We start from the raw sequence: 20857 nt of genomic DNA, 5'->3' as shown, positions 1-20857 counted from the left end.
GACAGCCTTATACCAACTTGTTGTTTAAGGGATATATTTAATACTCTGAATGCAGAAAAATAACAATATACTATTTTATCTTATAATATGCATGCAATTTTTTTCCTCATCACAAGTTTCTCAATTTGTCTCTGATCTAAAATACAATTAAATGTCCCCAAATTCTGATACTTTCTTTTAAACCTTAATCATTGGGAAAAAAACAAACCTGACTTAGGTATGCTGAAAAATGATTTCACCTGATTTTCTAGGCAACAGAGCAGAGAGTAGCATCCTGGCTTTGCTCTCAGAGCCGAGAGGGGAGAGGGAGCAGAGCCAGGCTGACATGGGCAGCCAGTCCCTGCCTCGCAGCCTGCAGCTTGGGGACCGCTGCCTCTTGTTAGGGGGTGGGGGGGTACCTGCACTGCCCAGGGCTTTGTCAGGTGGGCTGGCAGGCACGGTTGGAGAGGCTCCAGGGGGCCTGACACCCACCCGGGGTGGGGACTGCTGCTCTGGGCAGACCCAGACAGTCTTCCTAAGGGGCTTCGGAGCCTGAGGCACCCCGTGTGACACACTGTCTTCTGTCCTGTGATACTTGTCAAGGAGTGTGTAAATTCACACTGTGCAAACAGACACCAGGCCCCATATCGACACAACAGTGCATCCAAAGCACCAGCAACTGGCCAGCACTTTCAGGATTCAGTCTGTCAGAGTGATCTGGCTTCAAAGCGCCAGGAGGCCTGGGACCACCACCACGCAGACCCCTGCAGTGACCAGAGCCTTTACCTGGACCCTGGACCCTAGGGCCCCACAGTCCAGCTGCCTCACTGCTGTTGGAGCCACCAGACGATACAGGGACAGAAAGAGCTCCTGAGCCAGAACCAGTGGTGGTTCCTGAGCCGTCACCTCTCAGGGAATACAATTGCCTTGAACACGGCGGGGCCAGGGGCACTGACCCTGCCAGCCAGCCCGGCCACCCTGCCCTGCGTCTGCAGCCACGTCTGTGTGGACCTGTGTGGCTCAAACCCATGCTGTTCAAAGGTCAGCTCTGATTCTTTGGACGCTGCCATTTAATTTAGATTTTTGAAAGTTAAGAAATCATAAACAGTGCAGAGCCTGTAACCATTATAATAGATGCTAGGGTCCTGACTTTACGCCAAACAAGGAAAAAGGGAGAGACGCTGAAACACAAGGGCTGTCGTCAACACGCCTGCACACACACACGCACACATATACACACACATGACCCCCCAGGTGATGTGGGTTAGAAGAAAGGAGCGGGGAGAAGGTGCGAGTGTGTACGGCCTGTCCCCTACCCCCCAGTCACTCGCAGGGCGTCACGCGGCAGGAGGGAGCCCCTCACTGGTCCACATGGACGTGGGGCTGGACAGACATGTCGCCTACACCTGGGAATCCAGCGATTGGGCTCCAGGGTGAGCAGCTCCCTAAGGAAGGAAAGGGACACTTGTGCCCAAGGAGCCCCCTCCCCGAGCTCAGAGCGTCTGCCCCTGGGGCTCTGGGCCCCCTTGGAACTAGACACACAGTGCTGGGCAAATGCTGGCCTTTTTCAAGGAAAAGATTAATTGTTGCATCGGATTCTCCACACAGTGACCCAAAAGATCAGGGACACCTGCTCTGGAGGGGGGTGGCCCTGAGGGCTTGGTGTGGGCTTGGCAGGAGGGGCGGGCAGCCCTGGCGACGGCCACACGCGGGGATGCGTCCTGGGAAAGTCCGGGTGGCCCTGGGCTGACAGGGCACAGCAGAGGGGACTCCCTGCCAGGATCCGCGGCGGGGCGGGGAGTGGGGGGACATGCGGCCGGGGGCAGGTCACAGCAAGGAATCAGCGAGGCCCCAGCGCACCCACCTGTGGGAGGGAAAGCGCTGCTGCAGCTCCTGCAGGATCAGAGCCTCCACCATGTGATCTGTTTCTGTCACCAGGTCCGCGGCCGACGTTTTTGTTGAGACACGTTTTTCCTCAGAAAGGGCTTTCCTGATGATCTGCAATGCAAGTCGGGAGGTGGGTGATGCTGGCCAGCACCCCCTACGCTGGGGGCGGTCCTGCACCAGAGCTGGGGCCCCTCCCCCACCGCGGACGGCCAGACAGATGGACCGGTGGCGCCCGCCTCTGTGGGGCTCCTGGGAACCTTCACTGCCACCTACTCTTCTCGCGAGAAAGGCGGTCATGGGTGGAACAGTCTTTCTTTGGAGGAAAGGAACGCGGTTCTAAGGACGTGAAGCTTCAGCCACGGAGCCCCACGGAGCCCCCGAGCTTGAACTCGAGAGATTTCAGTGCAGGAACCGCTTCTCCTCATTCACTTTGCCCGTCACACGAACGTGCCCCTGGATCGGGAGCCCAAACGGTCCAGCCGAAACCAAACCCGGGAAACTGAAAACGCACGCAGAGAACTAGAAGGCAGGCCCTGGCCTCACGCCCCGGGGGCTGGGTGCATCAGGTCACAGGACCGTGTGGTTTGGTCTCCCAGGAGCTGCCAGCGCTTCGCCTACACCCGGGACAGAGGGCTGAGCGCCAGGGCCTCCCCGGGGGCCCACACAGGAAGTCGTTGAGGGTATTAATCAGGAAACAGCCCCACTGCAGCTAGGGCCTATTCTGTCACCTCTGCCCGAGTCACAGCTTGAGTCCCCAACCACAGTGACAGCAGGACCCTGAAGCGACCTCTGACCTCTCCTCCAAGACCCGCTGCACCCAGGGTCCCTCACCTCCTTCCATGGACCCCCTCGCTCAGCCGCCACCTGACATCCATACCGCCCACCCCGTGATACTTACTCTTCAACCTTAGGTGGGTGTATCCCATGCCCTGTACACACACATCATGTACACACATGCCATGTACATACATGCCTTGTACACATGCCCTGTACCCACATGCCATGTATACAATGCCCTGTATCCACTTGCCGTGTACACACATGCCCTGTACCCACCTGCCCTGTACCCAGATGCCGTGTACACACATGCCCTGTACACACATGCCCTGTACCCACATGTCGTGTACACACATGCCCTGTACCCACACACCATGTACACACATACCCTGTACTCATATCCCATGTACCCACATGCCGTATATACACATGCCCTGTACCCACATCCCATGTACCCACATGCTGTGTACACACATGCCCTGTACCCACATGCCGTGTACACACATGCCCTGCACACACACGCCGTGTAATTACATGCTCTGTATCCACATGCCCTGTACGCATATGCCGCGTACACACATGCCCTGTACCCACCTGCCATGTACACACATGCCCTGTACCCACATCCCATGTACTCACATTGCTGTGTACACATACCCTGCACCCACATCCCATGTACCCATTCGCTGAAGAGGAGGAGGCCAGGAAGACGCCTCCAGGAAGCCTGCAGATAGGGGTGCTCACGCAGGATTTCACAGAATAAGCAGGACCCCCTAGACAGGGGCGGTCCTCATCCCAGCACCAAGCCCAGACAGTTGTTTGGTTTTCCGAGCTTGGTTGCAAAGATAACAGATTGGTTGTAATGGTTTCTAACAGAAAACCCGGCTTGCTCTCTGCTCCCTGCTGCCCGCCTGGTGTCTAGGGTCGTGCCCGGCACACAGCTGAGGCGCAAAACCGTTCAAGTCACCAGTACATTATACCTCAGACTGCTTAAACAGACTCAGCACCATTTTTTGCAACCGGACCTCATGCACTTGTGGAACACTGACCCCTTGATCTGTCTTGTTTCGCCTCTTGTTGCCCTCGAAGCCCATCACCCTCTGGCTTCCATCCTGTCCTGCCTCCCGGGCCCCCCTCTCCCCCCGCATGTCCACTCCCTGCAGTGCAGCCAGAAGGGCTCGCTAAGCCCGGGCCTGCATAAAGCACCTAATGGCCCCGTCTCCCCGAGGATGAAGTCACCCCCGACGTAGCTCACAGTGGCCTCCGTGGGCTGGCCTGGAGCAGAGACAACTGGACCCGAGTAGCTGGCCCTCTTCCTTCTAGGAACAAAGTCCAAGGTTAGCAGGGCACCAAGCCACATGGCAGCCCGCATCGCAGCCTCCTGTGCAGGCAGGTGTGGCCCTGGGACCAAGGTCGGCCCCGAGGACGCGAGGCGAAGCGATGCGTGTGACTCCCGAGTCACGTCCTCAAAGAGCCATTGTTGGCACGGCACTTCCTCCTGCCCTTCCACTCCCTCCGCTGTGACTTGGGCGTGGTCGCCAGGCTCAGATCAGTGGGGTCAGAGCAGTGGCGGGAAGGGACGGGCCCCTGGGTGACTCGGGAAGCAGAGCCTGCCTCCCAGACTCCAAATGGACTTGGGAGGGGTGGGGAGAAAGGACCCCCTGCCTCTGTCCCCGACTCTAAAGGAGCCAGCCCATCGGCCCACCTCTGCGCCCCCACATACCCTGCCCCTCCTGCTGCACCGAACCGTCACTCACCCTCCCGCCCCCTTCCCACTGGACACCAGGTTCCTCTGGCCCCAGCACTCCTCCTTTGTGACTGGGATGTCACCTCCCCGCAGAGCCGGCGCTCACCCTGCAAGTTCGCTCCTGGCTCCCGGGTTAGAACCCTCATCTGCCCTGTGTCTGAACCCAACCCCCAGGTGGGCTCTGCAGCCTGACACATGGTGGGGTCTCAGAGAACACCTGCTGGGTGCACATGGGGTCAGGTAACTAAGTCGGGAAGAAGCTCGGCAAGTGCTCTCATGAAGCCTCATCTGAGCGCCCTGGCCTCTCCATCCTCTGGATCCAATGGAGAGGAGACATGCCCAGGGGCAGTGGGGGCGTCCTGATGTCATCTGGGCTTCTTCCCAGGGGAGCCAGGCCCCCAGCCACAGATCATGCAAAGGACGGAAATTACGGATCCAGGAGGAGGATGCTAGAGCGTGTCCTTTTATAAGGATTTCTTTTCCGTTTCTATTAGTGTTTATGGCTGTGTGATGATCCTTTCCTTGTGGGCCTGTGTCCCTCAGCGCAGGGCAGGCCACACCCGCATTCCCAGCCACCTGCAGTGCTGCCATGGCCAGCCCTCTTCACCAGCTGCTGCTCCTTCGGGCCTTGGATGCCTGGGAGGGACCTGCAGACCATTCCCGACTCCTCCCTCTCATCCGGTTGCACTCCCAGATATTTAGGTCCCATTTCTGAATTATCATCCCAGACTACACTGCCCTTCAGATGAGCCAGCCATCCTGGCCCCAGACACTCTCCCGTCCACTCCTCTGAAGGCCCATCCGTCCATCTGAGGGCGCTGAGGCCTCAAAACACTTAATGCCTTACGACAAAACCCCCCAAACCTACTACATACACAATGTACAAATCTCAGTACTAGGTTAAGAAAAGTTCAATTCAGACAATTTCCTACACTGAGAGGAAAGGTGGGGATAGTGTCTTGTTTTTTTTTTTTTTTTTTGCTGTATGCGGGCCTCTCACTGTTGTGGCCTCTCCCGTTGTAGAGCACAGGCTCCGGACGCGCAGGCTCAGCGGCCATAGGCTCACGGGCCTAGCCGCTCCGCGGCATGTGGGAAGTTCCTGGACCGGGGCACGAATCCGTGTCCCCTGCATCGGCAGGCGGACTCTCAACCACTGCGCCACCAGGGAAGCCCAGTGTCTTGTTTTTAAACAAATCATTATGAGACTCAATCAGCCCTGCCTTTTAATCACAGTCGCATCCTCAGAGGAAAGGCCTGTGGGGTTCCGGGTGAGTTACCTGCTAAAACCCTTTACCACAACTGTTTTCTCTCAGTCTTGGGATTTTAAACATTCTCATTTTGCCAGCAATAAGTTAGTGTGGCTGTTTTTTAATTAATGTCTTTCAGCTACTCACTAACTAAGCCTGTACTTCATAGACCTCCTGGCCTGGATCTCTCCCTCAAAATAACATTCTGTTAATGTTTAATATATAAAATATGGGACTTAAGTCACTGAAGCCTGAATTTCAAATCCCATCAGCTCCAGCATCTGAGGTGTCATTCAGAGACACGTCCAAATGCCTCTTTCTTGTCTGTGAACCATCTCGGTTGTATGCTACTGTCCCCAAGTCGACCATACGATTATCACCCATCCCTATGGAGCAACGTGTGTGAGCTCGGGGACTCATGGAACGCACACGGAGAACTCTGTGGAAGTGGGGTTTCAACAGGCAACATCTTTCCCCTGCAGATGTGGGCCTGGTGGTACTGCCACGTTTCAGGTTCCAGACTTATGAATGTGATGTGATGGTTAATCTTATGTGTCAACTTGACTGGGCCGTGGGGTACCCAAATACCGTGTTGAATGTTATTCTGGGTGTTTCTGCAAGGACGTTTTTGGATGAGATGAACATATTAATCAGTAAAGCAGATTGCCCTTTGGAATGTGGGTGGGCCTGGCCCCATCAGCTGAAGGCCAGAACAGACAGAAAACACAAACCCTTCTCTGCGTGAGAGAGAGCTCTCCATAGACTGTCCCTGGACCCTCAGCCCATGTGTGCCAGTGGGGCTGCTGCTCCAACTGCCAGCTGCTATCTCACAAGTTCCATCTTGGCTGAGGCTTCAAATGTGGGTGAAAGTGTTACAAATGTCAACACGGGTGACCCCACTCTGCGGAAGCTTGGGGCGCGGGTGCAGGTGGGGCTGACAAGGCCAGGACTGACAGTGGAAGTGGTGAGGTCACCAGCTGCCCTCTCCATCCTCAGCCAGGACAGCAGGGGGACCTCCACTTCCACGTCCCGCCAGGTTGCGATCTCCCAGAGGAAATGCCAGTAGCTCGATATGGGATCCGCCTACGGAGAGCCCAGGGCAGACAAGCCTGCTTGTCCCCGTCCCGGGCGGGACCCAGCCTGAGACATCAGCCCAGGCTGACTGACGGCTCCCAAACTGGCGCCTCCACCCTCAGCCTCTCACGTGAACTCTCCACCTAAAGGCCCCCACGTAGAGATCCACCGGCATTTCAAGGTCAACAGCTCACAGCTCGTGGAACACAGGACCTGACCTCCACCTCCAAACCTGCTCCCCCTACAGTTCCTGCAAATTCACTGGACAGTTCTTCAGACCCGAACCCTGCAGGCACCCCTGGCTCCTCTCACACCCGCTTCCTATCTGGCAGGAAACCTGACAGCTCTGCCTTTGAAATACATCTGTTTACCACCTTCTTCACCACCCCCAGTCAGATCCACCCTCATCCTTCACTCGGTCCATCCGAGATCTGGTTCTGCCCCACCCCCTGTGGCGCTGCAGCCTCACCCCCACCCCAGCAGCAGCCAGGGTGGTCTCCCCATCACCCTGCAGGGCTCCACATGGGACTCTACCCCGAACCTCAATCACACTCAGAGTAAGGTTAAAGTCCTTTCCAGAGTTACTCAAATAGTTGTTGTGTGAGTGAATACATTTCTAACCTGTTTTAGCACCACCATTTTAAAAACAGAGGCCAGTAAACACATAAAAAGGCACTTACGTTCATCAGTCATACAGGACATGCAAATTAAAACCACCGTAAAACACCACCTCAAACTGGTCACAAGGGCTAAAATAGAAAGACAGACAATACCAAGTGTCCTCTGAGAGATGAGGCAACAGGAACCCTCACCTCCTGCTGGGGAATCGTGAATCCCTGCATCCGCCTTGGAAAACCACCTGGCAGAATTTCATACACGATGACACAGCAATTTCACTCCTATTGTTAATCTAACCCCAGCAGAAATGCATATGGAGGTAACCAAAAGACACATGCGAGAGTGCTGGATGAGCAACATTATGCCTAATAATCCAAACTGGACATCATCCAGAGTTTCTTCAAGAGTTGAATGAATAAACTGTCATATAGTCACGTAACAAAATACTACATACAGCAGTGTTTCTCAAAGTGCCATCCCCAGCCGGACAGCATCAGCTGGGGTTTTGGTGGAAGCGCTCATTCTCGGCCCCACTGCAGGCCCAGTGAGTGGGAACCCTGTGGTGGATGCAGCCTGCTCCGGAGGCCCTCCAGGTGCTTCCGATGCACATGAAGGTGTGAGGACCACGTGTCCCCAGCAGCGAGACCCATGAGTGTCTATACCAAGGAGATCATCAAAAATTCTGTTGGGAAGTCAGAAGATGGCTGTTGGTAGGTGTGTAGAAAACTAAGCTGAAAAAATATGTTTTTTTTGACTTTAAGGAAAACACAAGCTGCATAAGAAAGAATATGTAATACAACCATGCTACCCAGCTTGACCGTGTGCTACATGTGGTCATAGCACGTGAGCACAGGCACCAATGGAACCAACAGGTAACGCAGCCACAGGATATAACAGTGTCTAATGTGGATGACGCAAAAAAAGAGCTACTACTTAGAAAACGGGTGTAACTACCAGAACACTGAAAACAGTGAGTTCTGGGGAAAAGGATGAGGATGACACGGGACAGGACACTGCTGGTTCCACGACAGTCCCTTTAGCAGTATTTCACTTTTTAAACTCCCTGTGTGAATAACTGATAAAAATAAAATCACAAATCAAGACAACACCTGTGGGGACTTCCCTGGTGGTGCAGTGGTTAAGAGTACACCTGCCAATGCAAGGGACATGGGTTCAAGCCCTGGTCTGGGAAGATCCCACATGCTGTGGAGCAACTAAGCCCGTGCGCCACAACTACTGAGCCTGTGCTCTAAAGACCTCAAGCCACAAACTACTGAGCTCCTGTGCTGCAACTACTGAGCCCATGTGCTGCAACTACTGAAGCCCGTGCACCTAGAGCTTGTGCTCCCCAACAAGAGAAGCCATCACAATGAGAAGCCTGCTCACCACAAGGAAGAGTAGCCCATAAGAGTAGCCCATGCTGGCCGCAACTAGGGAGAAAGCCCATGCACAGCAATGAAGACCCAATGCCGCCACACACAAAAAAACAGAAACAAAGAAACAAACAAAAACACCTGTGGCAATGCAAGCCAGACAAATAGGGATGTTGGGTCAGAGCCCCCGCTGTGCCCCTCTGCCCTGGGCGGTTGGAGGTAGACATAGGGCATCCCATCAGAGCACACTGGAAAATTCTTCCCTGTCTGACAACTAATATGTAAAATAAAACTGACAGGATTCTCAAATTTGATGGCAATCCTAAACATTTATATGACCCTACCAGTAACAAGTTTGAAGCCTAATTAAACTTTTCTAAACCATAGTAATCAATTTCAATGAGCCATCCTACAGGAAAGCCTGAATTTACCTTTCTAGTCTCTCCATAGAAAGTACTACAAAATCGTTGTCAGGCTTCTCTGGTGGCGCAGTGGTTGAGAGTCCACCTGCCGATGCAGGGGACACGGGATCGTGCCCCAGTCCGGGAAGATCCCACATGCTGCGGAGCAGCTGGGCCCGTGAGCCATGGCCGCTGAGCCTGCGCGTCTGGAGCCTGTGCTCCGCAACGGGAGAAGCCACAACAGTGAGAGGCCCACGTACCACAAAAAAAAAAAATCGTTGTCATTCAAAGATGTAAAGAGTATAAAGCCAAAAATGGGAAAAGAGTATTACAGAAGATTGAGAAGCAGTTAAAAAATTATTCTTATGTATTTTGTTATATTTGTTAGCATCTTAAAATTTATGCTGTTGTGATCTTCTTATTCTAAATAAACTTTTATATCTAATTTTGAATTTGTAATTTTGTATTTTTTTTCTTAAAGAGGTCCTGTAAATTGTCTAAACTTCAGGTTCAAGAAAACCTGGATCTATCCCTGCAGGACAACTTAAAAAGCATAGTTTTCTAAGATTTTTTTTTTTTTTTTTTTGCGGTACGCGGGCCTCTCACCGCTGTGGCCTCTCCCGTTGCAGAGCACAGGCTCCGGACGCGCAGGCTCAGCGGCCACGGCTCACGGGCCCAGCCGCTCTGCGGCACGTGGGATCTTCCCGGACCGGGGCACGAACCCGTGTCCCCTGCATCAGCAGGCGGACTCTCAACCACTGCGCCACCAGGGAAGCCCTAAAATACTTTTGCTCACACATCATGTAAAAGATGATAAATACCCATTTCGATGAATATCACTCTGTGTACTCGTGGTGGTGATGGTGTGGGGCTGACGTCACCCCCTTCCCCAAAGCCCAACAGCCAGGGAGGGGCTTCTGCAGTGGTACGGTGGTTGGGACTGGAAGGGATGCTTCTCAGGGGCACCACAGGGATGGGTGGTGGAGAGACAAGGAAGGAGGGGTCTGGGAGGCGTCTCAGGATGCGGCAGAGGGGAGGTGGCAGCAAATCGTCCAGGGCTGCCCTGAACCAATGTCTGAAACATGGACGGCAGACATTGTCTCCTGGGAGGGAGGGCACTCCCTCTGAACGTAGAGAACCCAGACTCGGTGGAGCACACAGAGATGTCTCAGGAGTAGCAGACTTAATAAAACAGCAGAACGTGAGAGGGTGGGCACGTTGGGCCACAAGGCCACAGAACCTGTACCAAATGTGCCTCTGGCTAAGGAGGACTCCCAAGAATCACCACTAACCACCCTTCATGCCTCTTGGGGCTTTCTGGCTACAGGCCAGGTTTTCTCCAATCAGCACCTTGTTACTGTCAGAACATTACTAAGACAGTCTGTCCCTCTTTACACGGGTTAGGATGACCCTGTGTGGCTTCTGTCCCTCCCAGCCACAGACAATTCGGCCACTCTCCCCGCCACTGCCTGGCAGGCAGGAAGCCTCAGCATAATGCCCAGGAGGGAGGGAGCCCAGAGTGCTGGGCCCCCGATCAGACTCCCAGTGGCAGAATCCTTATTGCATCCTTCCCCCACTGTCAAAAAAAGTTTTTTCTGTTGTTCTTGGCAAGTTGCAAAAGCAGAAGCTATCTCTTAAATAAGTTAAAGTTCCCAGGACCCTTAGAACGGTGTCTGCTATATTGCAAGTTCTGTGTAAGCATTTGTAAATTTGTTTTAAAAAAGGGAGGGGGTTTCAAAAACCCTTCTGTTTCCTCAAGGATCTAAATTTGAAAAACCACAGAAACCCATAACAACTCACCAGGGTTTACACAGTGGTGTCTGAATTCTAAACTGGCTTCTTCTCAAAGATGAAAGAAGAAAAGTTGTATGGTGGAACCTAAAAGTTACCAAATATCCTGAGGACGCTCACTCTGGAGAGGAAGTGAGGTTCTCGGGAGGGGGGAGGTCAAGCGCGCCCCTCACACAGTGGACCAGCTTTCCAGGAAGAACGTTTGCCCTGAAACCATGAGCTCCATCAATGCAGCAGGTAAGGCTGGGGTCCTCCTTTTCCCCAAGGATCAAGTCTCACAGAGGGAGGGTCCACTAGTGTTGAAAGTTAACTTTTAGGGGACCAAGGGACCGCACTGTAACTGTTCACGTTAAGGACTCACTTCAAATGCAGGACTGGCGACAGCCTGGCTTTAGCCCGTGGGGCACTTTCAGACCGAAAAGGAACTGCCGCTGGGAACAGAAAATCCGTCTGCGGGCAGGGCTCCTCCTCTGTCCACCCTCCTGCTCCGCTCGCAGTAACGCAGCCGAGCGCCTTGACGCGCGAGCAGGGAGCGAGCGGTCCCTGCGCCCTGCCTCGCCCCGCGCCCCCCATTCGCCGCCGCACGTGGCCTGCGGAACCCCAGGCGTGAAGCACCGAGGAAATGGGGGAACAAACCACACAGGAAAGTGCGAAGAGAGGGGCTGCCCTCTGAAGGTTTCTTCAGCTCCGCTGCTTGACCGTCACCCTTCCGGTGCGGGTAGCAGTTCCTCCAAACGCAGAGTGGAACCCTCTAGACTCCGACTGCGCGAGGACAGGCTGTCCGCCCGACCTCCACGCGTAGGGGTTAACGCGGGGTAACCGCACCGTGTCCCGCCCACTGGGTCAAATCCGAGGCAGTCCGCGCGCCCTGACCCGCCCGCTCCTGGCAGGCCGCCCTGCGCCCCGAGCCCGGCCCGCGCCTCCGGGCCGCGGGATCCAGGGAGCCCGTCCCGGCGCAGGCGTGGCAGGTGCACAGTGTGCTGTAGGCTGGCGGAGCCCCTCCGCGGCTCGCGCCCCCAGGTCCCGGCCCGGCCCTCTGGGTCTCCGTCCGCCCACGCCCTGCGTCCGCTCTGCCCCAAGTCCGAGTGCGCCTGCCGTGCGCCCGGAGCCGCGCTCACCTGTCCAGCCCGCAGCGCCAGCTGCGCCGCTGCCTCGAAGCACTCCTCCCACGGGCCCCCGGCCTGCGTCGCCCCGTCCTCGCTGCTCGGCTTCATCGCGGCCTCCGGGACTGCCGGCGCCTCCCGCCGCTCCGCGCCTGGGCCGCGCTCGCCCGCCCGTGAGGACTTGCGAGGGACCGGGAGCTGGCGGGGAGCGGACCTGCAGCTGCCCCTGGCCCTGGAGCAGCGCCCAGCGTCCCGTCCCGCCCCTCGCCCCTCCCTGCCCCGCCCTCCTGCGCAAACCCCGCCCCGCGCCGAGCCCCGCTCCTTTCCTCCCTGGGTCCCTCTCCCTGCGCGACCGGCGATGAGCCCCGCCCCCACATCGCCAGGCCCCGCCCCTCCGACTCCCCGCTGAAGCTGGGTCCAGCTTGTGGGAAGCTGAGGGCCGCGTGGCCGGAGAGGGGCCCGGCTCGAACCCTCGCGGAGCTCAGAGCCTTTCCCGAGGGTGTGGCCGCGAGCGAGGAGCGTCCCCCGCGCGGACCCGGCCGGCAGCACCTCGGGCGCCGCTGGCCGCGGGCACCGCTCACCGCGAGTACCGGGCGGCGGTCCTCCTGCAGTTGGAGCTCAGGAGCTCAGGAGCTGCCCGGCCCGCCCTGTAACAAGTGCTGACCGCTTGCACCCCGACGGGACCCTGTTCACACTGTCAGCCTTCGTCTGTGCCCACCGTGCGTTGGACACCTGGTAGAGAGGCTTTAGGTGTAGGAACGAGAGACTGGTGGATATACAAACAACAAGGAGGAATCAGGAAACGGAGTGTGTTAGGGTCGCCCGGCCACCTCGCCCTACACGTGGGGAAACTGGCGGAGAATTGCCCGCTCCGCCCGGCCGCACTGGGGCAGCCGAGGGCAGGCTCCGCTCCATCTTTCTTGTTCATATTTTTCATGATTGTCAAATAGGGAGTTGGTTTCCGAAAATACTTAAGACTGCGCTTCGGATGCTTCATTTTAAAATTAAGTGTATTCAGTTGCTGATCCTCACGGCAGGTTTTCATTAGAGATTATTCCCAGCACAAAGCAAAATTAGGAAGTTAGGACATTTCTCTTTGGCCTCTTCTCAGCTACCCTTTCTGAACACACCCCCACCCTCAACCCGGCCCGGACCAACCTGGGGCTCAGATAAACTCACATGGAGTCCAGCCTATCACACATCTAGAGAAAAAGACCATAACTTCCTTGCCTAACTTCCAAAAATCTTAAGGCAGAATCATGTGGTTTTAACTAGTGTGAAGTTTGGTGCCCCCAGGTTTCCTAAGTACTTTAAGTATTGGCCTCATTCCTTCCTTGCTGTGTGCATTTGAGCAAGTTACAAATAACCTCTTTTGACTCAGTTTCCTCAACTGTAAAATATTTATGGTATTATACGGGTTAACATACATGTGCTTGGTACTTCTTGTTTTTTTTAAATTTCATTGAAGTATAGTTGATATACAGTGTTGTGTCAGCAAAGTGACTCAGCTATACATATATATTCTTTGCCGTTATGGTTTACCACAGGATATTGAATATAGTTCCCTGTGCTATACGGTAAAACCTTGTTGTTTATCCATTTTATATAAAATAGTTTGCATCTGCTAACTCCAAACTCCCAGTTCTTCCCTCCCCCAGCCCCCTCCCCATTGGCAACCACAAGTCTGTTCTCTATGTCTGTGAGTCTGTTTCTGTTTTGTAGATATGATCATTTGTGTCATATTTTAGATTCCACATATAAGTGATATCACATGGTATTTGTCTTTCTCTTTCTGACTTACTTCACTTAGTATGATCATCTCTAGGTCCATCCGTGTAGCTGAAAATGGCATTATTTCATTCTCTTTTATGACTGAGTAATATTCCATTGTACATATGTACCACATCTTCTTTATCCATTCCTCTGTTGATGGACACTTAGGTTGTTTCCATGGCTTGGCTGTTGTGAATATTTGGCACCTCTGTTATTAAAGACTTGCTCCCCAATGTACCCTAAGGTGATCACCATACTGCTTAGCTATAATGGGTGCTTAATAAATATGCTAATCATTGAATACTGAAATCAGCCTTTTCTAATGGATTATCCAAGTTTCCCGTGCTTTAATGGTGATTTGCTGTGGAAACGTGAAATGCTCCTTCACCATCATGCCCTGTATGCCAGTCTGCTCGCTGCCTCTTCCAGGGGCCCTGGGGGACCACAGTAACTTTGGTAGCCCCTAGAGTACCGGGCTCCACCTTGGAAAACGATTTCCTAACTGCCCCTTCCCACCCCCACCTGAGGGTGCAGCCTAGGTGGGTGCTCTGGTTATCAGGAGGTGGCATGCAAGGTGCCCAAGCTGGGCCAAAGGCGGGGGTGCGGTGAGAGGTGGGAGGGCACTCAGGAGAGACTGTCTCCTTTATGCCTCCCCCTCTGTCCTTATTAATCTGGGAGTCCCTTCCCTCCTGTCTTTTCTGGGACAAAGCAAAGTCTAAATAAATAAAATGTCCAAGTTTTCTTTTCTTCTACCTACTTCTCTACCTCCCCAAGTTACTTTGATCTTATTTCCCAGGGCCACGACGGCTGGTTTGGACATTTGATGAGTTTGTTGTTTGTTTCATCTCATCTGAATCCCAGTATGACGTCTGGCCATTCTTAACCTCAGGTGGGCCCCCACACCCCCCACACCCCCCGTCATCCGGATCCACCCTCCTCCACGCTGACCGTGTGCCGAGACACATGAGACGATCCTAGTGGATGGAGGCCAGGGAAACTGCCAAACATCCCCCAGTGCAGAGGACAGCTCTCCCCCCGCCACACACACCAGAGCAAAGGATTGTTCAGCACAAAAGGATAATAACGCTGGGGTTGAGAAATCACGTCCTACTTTAACTTTATTCTGAGGAGTCTGGCTCCAGGTCAAAATTACAGGTGTGATTTTTCAGACCTGACCATAGGCAACTACAGAGTTTTACCTGGCAGGTCTCACAGGGGTGGGGTCTGCCCTCCCTGCACTGGACTTGGGACTTGGCCAGCGTGCTGCCATTTTCTGGAGGGAGTTCAGCCCAAGACTCAGAAGCCTCCCCACCCACTTCCCCAGCCGTGCTTTTGGGCACATCTGTGAGCCCGGCCCAGGCACCTCCATCCCCTTTCTCAGGGTCTCTGCCAAGACCACCTTGTCTGGGGGCCTTGAAGATCTTGCCTCTCCTCTGACTCAGAATCAGTAATTTTCCACTCCTAGGCCTCCCCAGGCCCCTCCCAGGCCCCTAGGTCCCGGCAACTCCCCAACTGGCTGCAGACCTAGACAAATTATGCAATTATTTGCTTTTCTTTGTCTTTGAATCTAGTAGGCACTTGCTTTTAGAACTGAACGAACAGAAGCATGTGTCAGTTTTGAGCTGACAAACCAAAGAGGTAACTCACAGTAGATAACAGAATAAGGCCTCAGGGACTTTTGTGGACGGCTTGGCAAAGGGAAATGTAACTGGGGTCAAAGTAAACCCCTCCGTTTTGCTCTCAGAGAGTAACTGCAAGTGTGGAGCAGGTGCCTGGACTGAGGAGCAGGTGTTATGATTCCCTGATACTTAAAGCTGCTTAGGTTAGCGTCCAACTGTGCTCTGGCGGGTTGTCCTGGGGTATCTTGTTCAGTTCTCGGCATGCTCCAAAAGTTATTTACTTTAACATGTGATTAAGGGCATTTCAGAATGAGCTTTCTCACACATGTTCAAACCAAGAAGAAGTTACTGAGTTTAGTTTGCAGGAGAGTCCGAATCTCCACTCCTGTAGGCGTGCCCTCACATGCTGGCTTCCTTCTTAAACACGGCTGCAGGCCGCCCCAGCTACCACCCAGGAATGTTCGTTGCTGCCCTAATGGTCAAGGGCCACAGCCTCTTGGTCCTTGAGACAGGCCAGTCAATGCTTCATCACAACGAACCACGGGTGATCATCTGACTGATAGTGATGTGCGGCCACCATGGGCCGCTTCTCATCAGCAAGGAGCCTGGCACTGCATTCAAGGCCTGCCCTGCCCACATCAGTCCCGTGGCCTGACCTGTGAGTCTGCTTTCTTGGACCATCATTCCCAGCATGACATCAATCATGGTCGGTCAGGACAACAGAAACAACACTGGGTATTTCAACAGAGAGAACTGAATAAAAGAAATTGGATAAGCAGGTAAAAAGGCAAAAAAAGAGAACTGAGGCCGCAGAGATAGTAAGGCAGGAAGCAGCTCCCAGCCTCAGAGCTGGGGTTGCCAGAACCTGCTGGGAGGGAGGGGTGCCAGGGGCTGCGGCCAAGAGGCGCTGGGGGCAAGACTGCTGCCTGTGGGAGCTGCCACCTCTGCCAGGTACGGGCAGGCTGGTTCAGGGTGCAGTGCTGTCAAGACCAGTAGGCGAGCAGGCCCTGCTCCCTCCTCCAGCTGCCCAGCTCCTCCAGGCCTCTCGCTGGTGGAGCCTAGCAGGGAGCCAGCTGGCAAAGGGACCTGCATAGTCTTAGCCCCGCGTCAAAATGCAGAGCTGAGAAGATGGCTATGAGCTGGGAGACCAGTAAGCAGCACAGCCTCCCTGCCCTCCTTCCCTGAGGATGCCCACACTCCTCGGGTGGCCCCCACGGCCCTCACCATCTGCAACCCCCCCACCCCAGTGTCTGCTGCCCCTGGGAAGCTGCTCCCCATCACTCAGGTGGAACTGGTGATGCCCGCTCCCTTACGCTGCTCTGGACCTGCCCAGGGAACAAGGAAAGCCCTGAGCACTTCTCTTTATGTTGACATGTCTGTTCCCCGGACTAATATTCCTAAGCCCTTGAGGAAAAGAATGGGTTTCCATTATTGTATCTCTAAAGCCAGTGCTGTGGTTGGCACGTAGTAGGTGCTTTAAGAGCATTTGTTGAATGAATGAATATGTCTTAAGTATTTGCCCAATTATGGTTATCAATATTCTAATCATCAGAGGTCTTATGAAACATTCACATACAAATTGAAAGCCTTTAAAGGAAGGTAAAGGATATTGGACTCAAATTAAAAAAAAAAAATCTTTCCCAGTCTGTAGAAAACTAATATAACTTCCATTTAGTCATCAAATGCATTGGGTAGCTCTTCAGAAAGCTTGAATATCTGGGTGTCTAAAAGCCTCCACCGCTGCATGAGATGATTAACACATGGAAAACGCTTATGGTCTGAGACTAGGAGGTGCTTCTATATAGGGTGGAAGTCTTTATTTCACATTTTCTTCGGGAAAGATGGTAGAAACAGCACAGTCCTACTAAGTTTCCTCCCAGGAAAGGCAGGACCTTCTTTTTTCTGCTCCCTGGAGAATGGAAGGGCTCAAGTGATATCTCTGGGCTCAGGACTGGCCCAGTGACAACTGTGGAGGCTAAAATAATGCTGACTTAGTAATCATTTGAAAGGCACATTAATCAAGGGCCACAGATGCTTTAAGGAGAATGAGGCTGATGCTTCTGCCGACTCAGGCAAGGAGACCAGGCAGCCAGGCTGGCCCGGGGGAGGCCACAGTGGGAGCAGAGCTGGGCGTGGGTGACAGGCAGTGGGCGATGAGCTGGGCCATGTGAGCACAGGTTGCCCAGCCCCAAGCGGGTGTGACGGGGGCAGGGCTGGCCACATGCAGCTGGATCTTGGGGCCGAAATTCCAAGCTGGGCACTAGTTTGCCCACAGAGATGGTCACACCCACATGACAGTAATACGGCCAAGCCCAGGAGATGTCCACCCAGCCAAGTATATTCCATGCAAAACATTGTCTTTAGCTGAGGTAATGTCCTTTCTGCATTTGGGTGAAAAAAGATTTCTGTAATAAAATGATTCTGATGGGAGATGGCAGGTTTTGTTTTGCTTTTCCCTCTCACTTGGCCACATAAATGGTTGACAAATCTATGTAGGTCACCAAAAAAAATTTTTTTTTTTTGAGCTGTCGTTGGCGTCTGGAATCCAGAAGTCTGGGAACCATGGAAAGGGCTTGTCCCCGGGGCCCTGTCATGAGTCTTTCCTTAACCGGATGGGAAGAATCAGAGGGGTCCAGGGAGGGCACGCTGCATCCTTGCCTGATGAGAAGAGAAAAACAAGCCGGTGAGAATCTGCAGAACTCGCTGAGCTGTTCCAGGAACTGAACAGGGAACGCTCGCTCTCTCCCAAAACGCCCTTTTGGGTGGAAAAACACCCATTGGAAAACACTACTGTTACATAAATATTCCAAAAATTGTATTAATCAGAAAAAAATCCTACGGTCTTTAAGAAGAAAGAGCTTTGGCCTTTTCTGCGGTTTGAGCAGATGCATGTCCTTTGCTTTTCGAAACTGTGGCCAGAGGCCTGTCCATTGAGTGTTTGGTGGGGAGGGGGTGTTATGCTCAGAAAAGAAAAGAAGCTGGTGTTTTTTTTTACCAGTCCTTAATGAACTAAAATTATAAAATCAAAACCAAATGTTCTTCAAGCTTTATGTTCAGTTTATGAGTCTTGCTAATCTAGTCAATGGCCTGATAATGTCAGCAAGTCCGAAGACAGTTCTGTAATCAATGCTCAGCTTGTATATACATTTGACAGATTAAATTCCCCCAAACAACAGCATTTCTAAACTTGACCAAGTTACGGTAGATAATTCAGGCTGTAATTATGAATGGAGTATCTGCTTCTTTCAAACACTTCCACAGGGCACGTTTATAATCCTTGAGGGCAGATTCCCCCTGCACACGTCCGTGTTCTTATCCACCTGATGCATCAGACTTCCAATCCCAGCAAATCAGGCGCCCTGACCCCATCAAACAGGCTAACAGCAGTCGAAGCAGACATAACACAGCACGTGACTCGAAATCTTGCTGCCACAACTGGATACAAGCCAATGTCTACTCAATTGTGGGTAATTTCTCCTCTACACCTTTCAGTGTTTTCAAACGTCTTGCAGTTAACATATTACTTTTACATTTAAAATGTCTTTGGAAAGTAAAGTTTTCGTGGCGGGCTGACAGCAAAAGCAGCTGCAGAGAGTTAAAATATCGGTGGATGGGCGGGAAGGGAGGCTGCAGGGGCTGGGGGCTCCACTGTTCACTGGAAATTAGTCATAGACTTGAACTTCCAAACTCTTTCTCTGGAAACTTGTGAAGACAGATGTTTAAGAACTTGATTAATAAAGCTCTACTTTCTGTCCCAGATTTGAGGATGATTCCAAAGAAAACATGTTATGTTCCCTGCCTCTTGTCCAGAGATGTAAATGCTTTCCATTCTGCTGTGTGCTCGCTCATTGAAAACGCACAGCCCAGAGGTCAGAATGTAAGTAACCAGTGAAGCAGCAGAAACATTGATTTATCCCAGTAATCCCTAGTCAACGTTCCCTGTCCTGAGGTTTCCTTCAGAATTGGTTTATCTTTCATTTGTTACAGGAAAGCTTTCCTCATTTATGAGCTCTTCACCAATTATCCTACCAGATAACAATACTTTCAGATGTCTTAATTCTTAGTACTTTGTTGTCCTTTGTGACTTAATCTAAAACTCTGTCTTGGAAGAATTCTTAAGTTTTTCAGAGCCCCAGATGATGTGAATGGAACAGTATTATCGGTGAGGTCAGTGCATGAGTTTAACATGAGAAATAAATGTAAAAGCTTCCAGATTTTGTCTTCCCTACTCAGCTTCCCCTGGAATTCTGCTGAACGATTTATTTCCTAACCCAAACTTACCTGGTTAGGGGCTACTGTTTTGACCATCACGTGAAGAGGAAACCTATTTTGACACTAAATGGAGCCCAGGGTGCGAAGTCTCATTTGGCAGAGGGCAGCTCGCGCCATCTGCTGGGGACATTAATAGTCCTTCCATCCGGTCATGAAGTAATTGGCCGCAATCTAGTTAGTTCACGACCTGATCGCCTTTACTACTTCTGACCGACAATTTTTTTTTTTCTGACCGACAATTATTTGCCTTGAGACCCTCTGTCTTTTAGATTATGTTTCAGGGAAAAGCAAAGTATAGTTGACCCTAGAGATAAAAATAATTTAAACCAAAACATTAAGTTATCCCAGCCATTATCTGCTCCTACCCTAAAGGATGCTCTAGGAAGGGCTAAGATAATAGGTGTAGTTTGAAAATAGCGGATTTCTTTAGGCTGATCACAGTGGGGGTGGGTGTGGGGGTGTGTGTGCGCACGTGTTCCCACCAGAATGATGTCCCTCCCTCCCTTTCCTCCTTCCTCCATTTCTTTCTTTTTTTTCAGTTTTCTGTCTCTCAGTTCTTTCCCTTTTCCCTTCCTTTAATCCTTCCACTCTTATTCCTCCTTCTCTTCCTTTCTTTTCCTTCTCCTCCCCCTCCTCCTCCTCTCTCCATCGGTCTGTCTTTCCCTCTCCTTTTCTAATTAACAAAAACCATTTCTGGAGAATCTGATGTGTGTCCAGAAGAAAGAGCATGAGTGAAACAGCTCTACGAATATCCTTCTGTTGGCAAACTCCCCACCTCCAGTCGTGGCAGAGGACGGTGATGTGCTCTGAGGAAAGACATCTGCCCAGGAACTCAGGGCCCTTGTGGTTCTTGAGTGCTAGGTTGGGAACACCCTGTCACTAGCCTATCTGGTGGGGTCTCTGCAGCCTAGAGGGATAGCAAGGGTGCAGTCTGGGACCTGGTCTTTGGGGTTCAAAACTTGGCCCTGGTCTCGTTGCCAATATCAGTTGTTTCTCTTACCACTATCCAGCCTGCAGAGGTGCTGAGCCCCTGACCTCTCCACTGCCCTGGGAGCACCCCCGTGTGGTGGTGTGGACACTGGCCTTCGTGACCTGGCCTTCCCTGTAGATGCGGGGTCCACTGCTTTCTTGGCTTGGTTCCAACTGGTTGCTCTTCCAAGCTCCATCCAGCTGCTCCAACTGTGGGTACTTTAATC

The 20857-nt window shown here is 52.6% G+C and overlaps 1 protein-coding gene across 1 annotated transcript in view; it reads right to left on the bottom strand.

The window, feature by feature from the left end:
* Window positions 1-12108, bottom strand: part of IMPA2 (inositol monophosphatase 2) — a 28073-nt gene extending 15965 nt beyond the window's left edge. Inside the window, exons 1-2 of the mRNA XM_065890448.1 lie at window positions 12013-12108; window positions 1844-1977 (exon numbers count right to left, since the gene is read on the bottom strand). Coding sequence (XP_065746520.1) covers window positions 1844-1977; window positions 12013-12108 — 230 coding nt within the window. The remainder of the gene's footprint in view (window positions 1-1843; window positions 1978-12012) is intronic.
* Window positions 12109-20857: the final 8749 nt, after the last annotated feature.

Source organism: Phocoena phocoena, chromosome 13, assembly GCF_963924675.1.
Source record: "Phocoena phocoena chromosome 13, mPhoPho1.1, whole genome shotgun sequence".
NCBI classification, from domain to species: Eukaryota; Metazoa; Chordata; class Mammalia; order Artiodactyla; family Phocoenidae; genus Phocoena; species Phocoena phocoena.
Note: the sequence above shows the minus strand (reverse complement) of the source record. Positions and strands in the feature narration are given on the sequence as shown.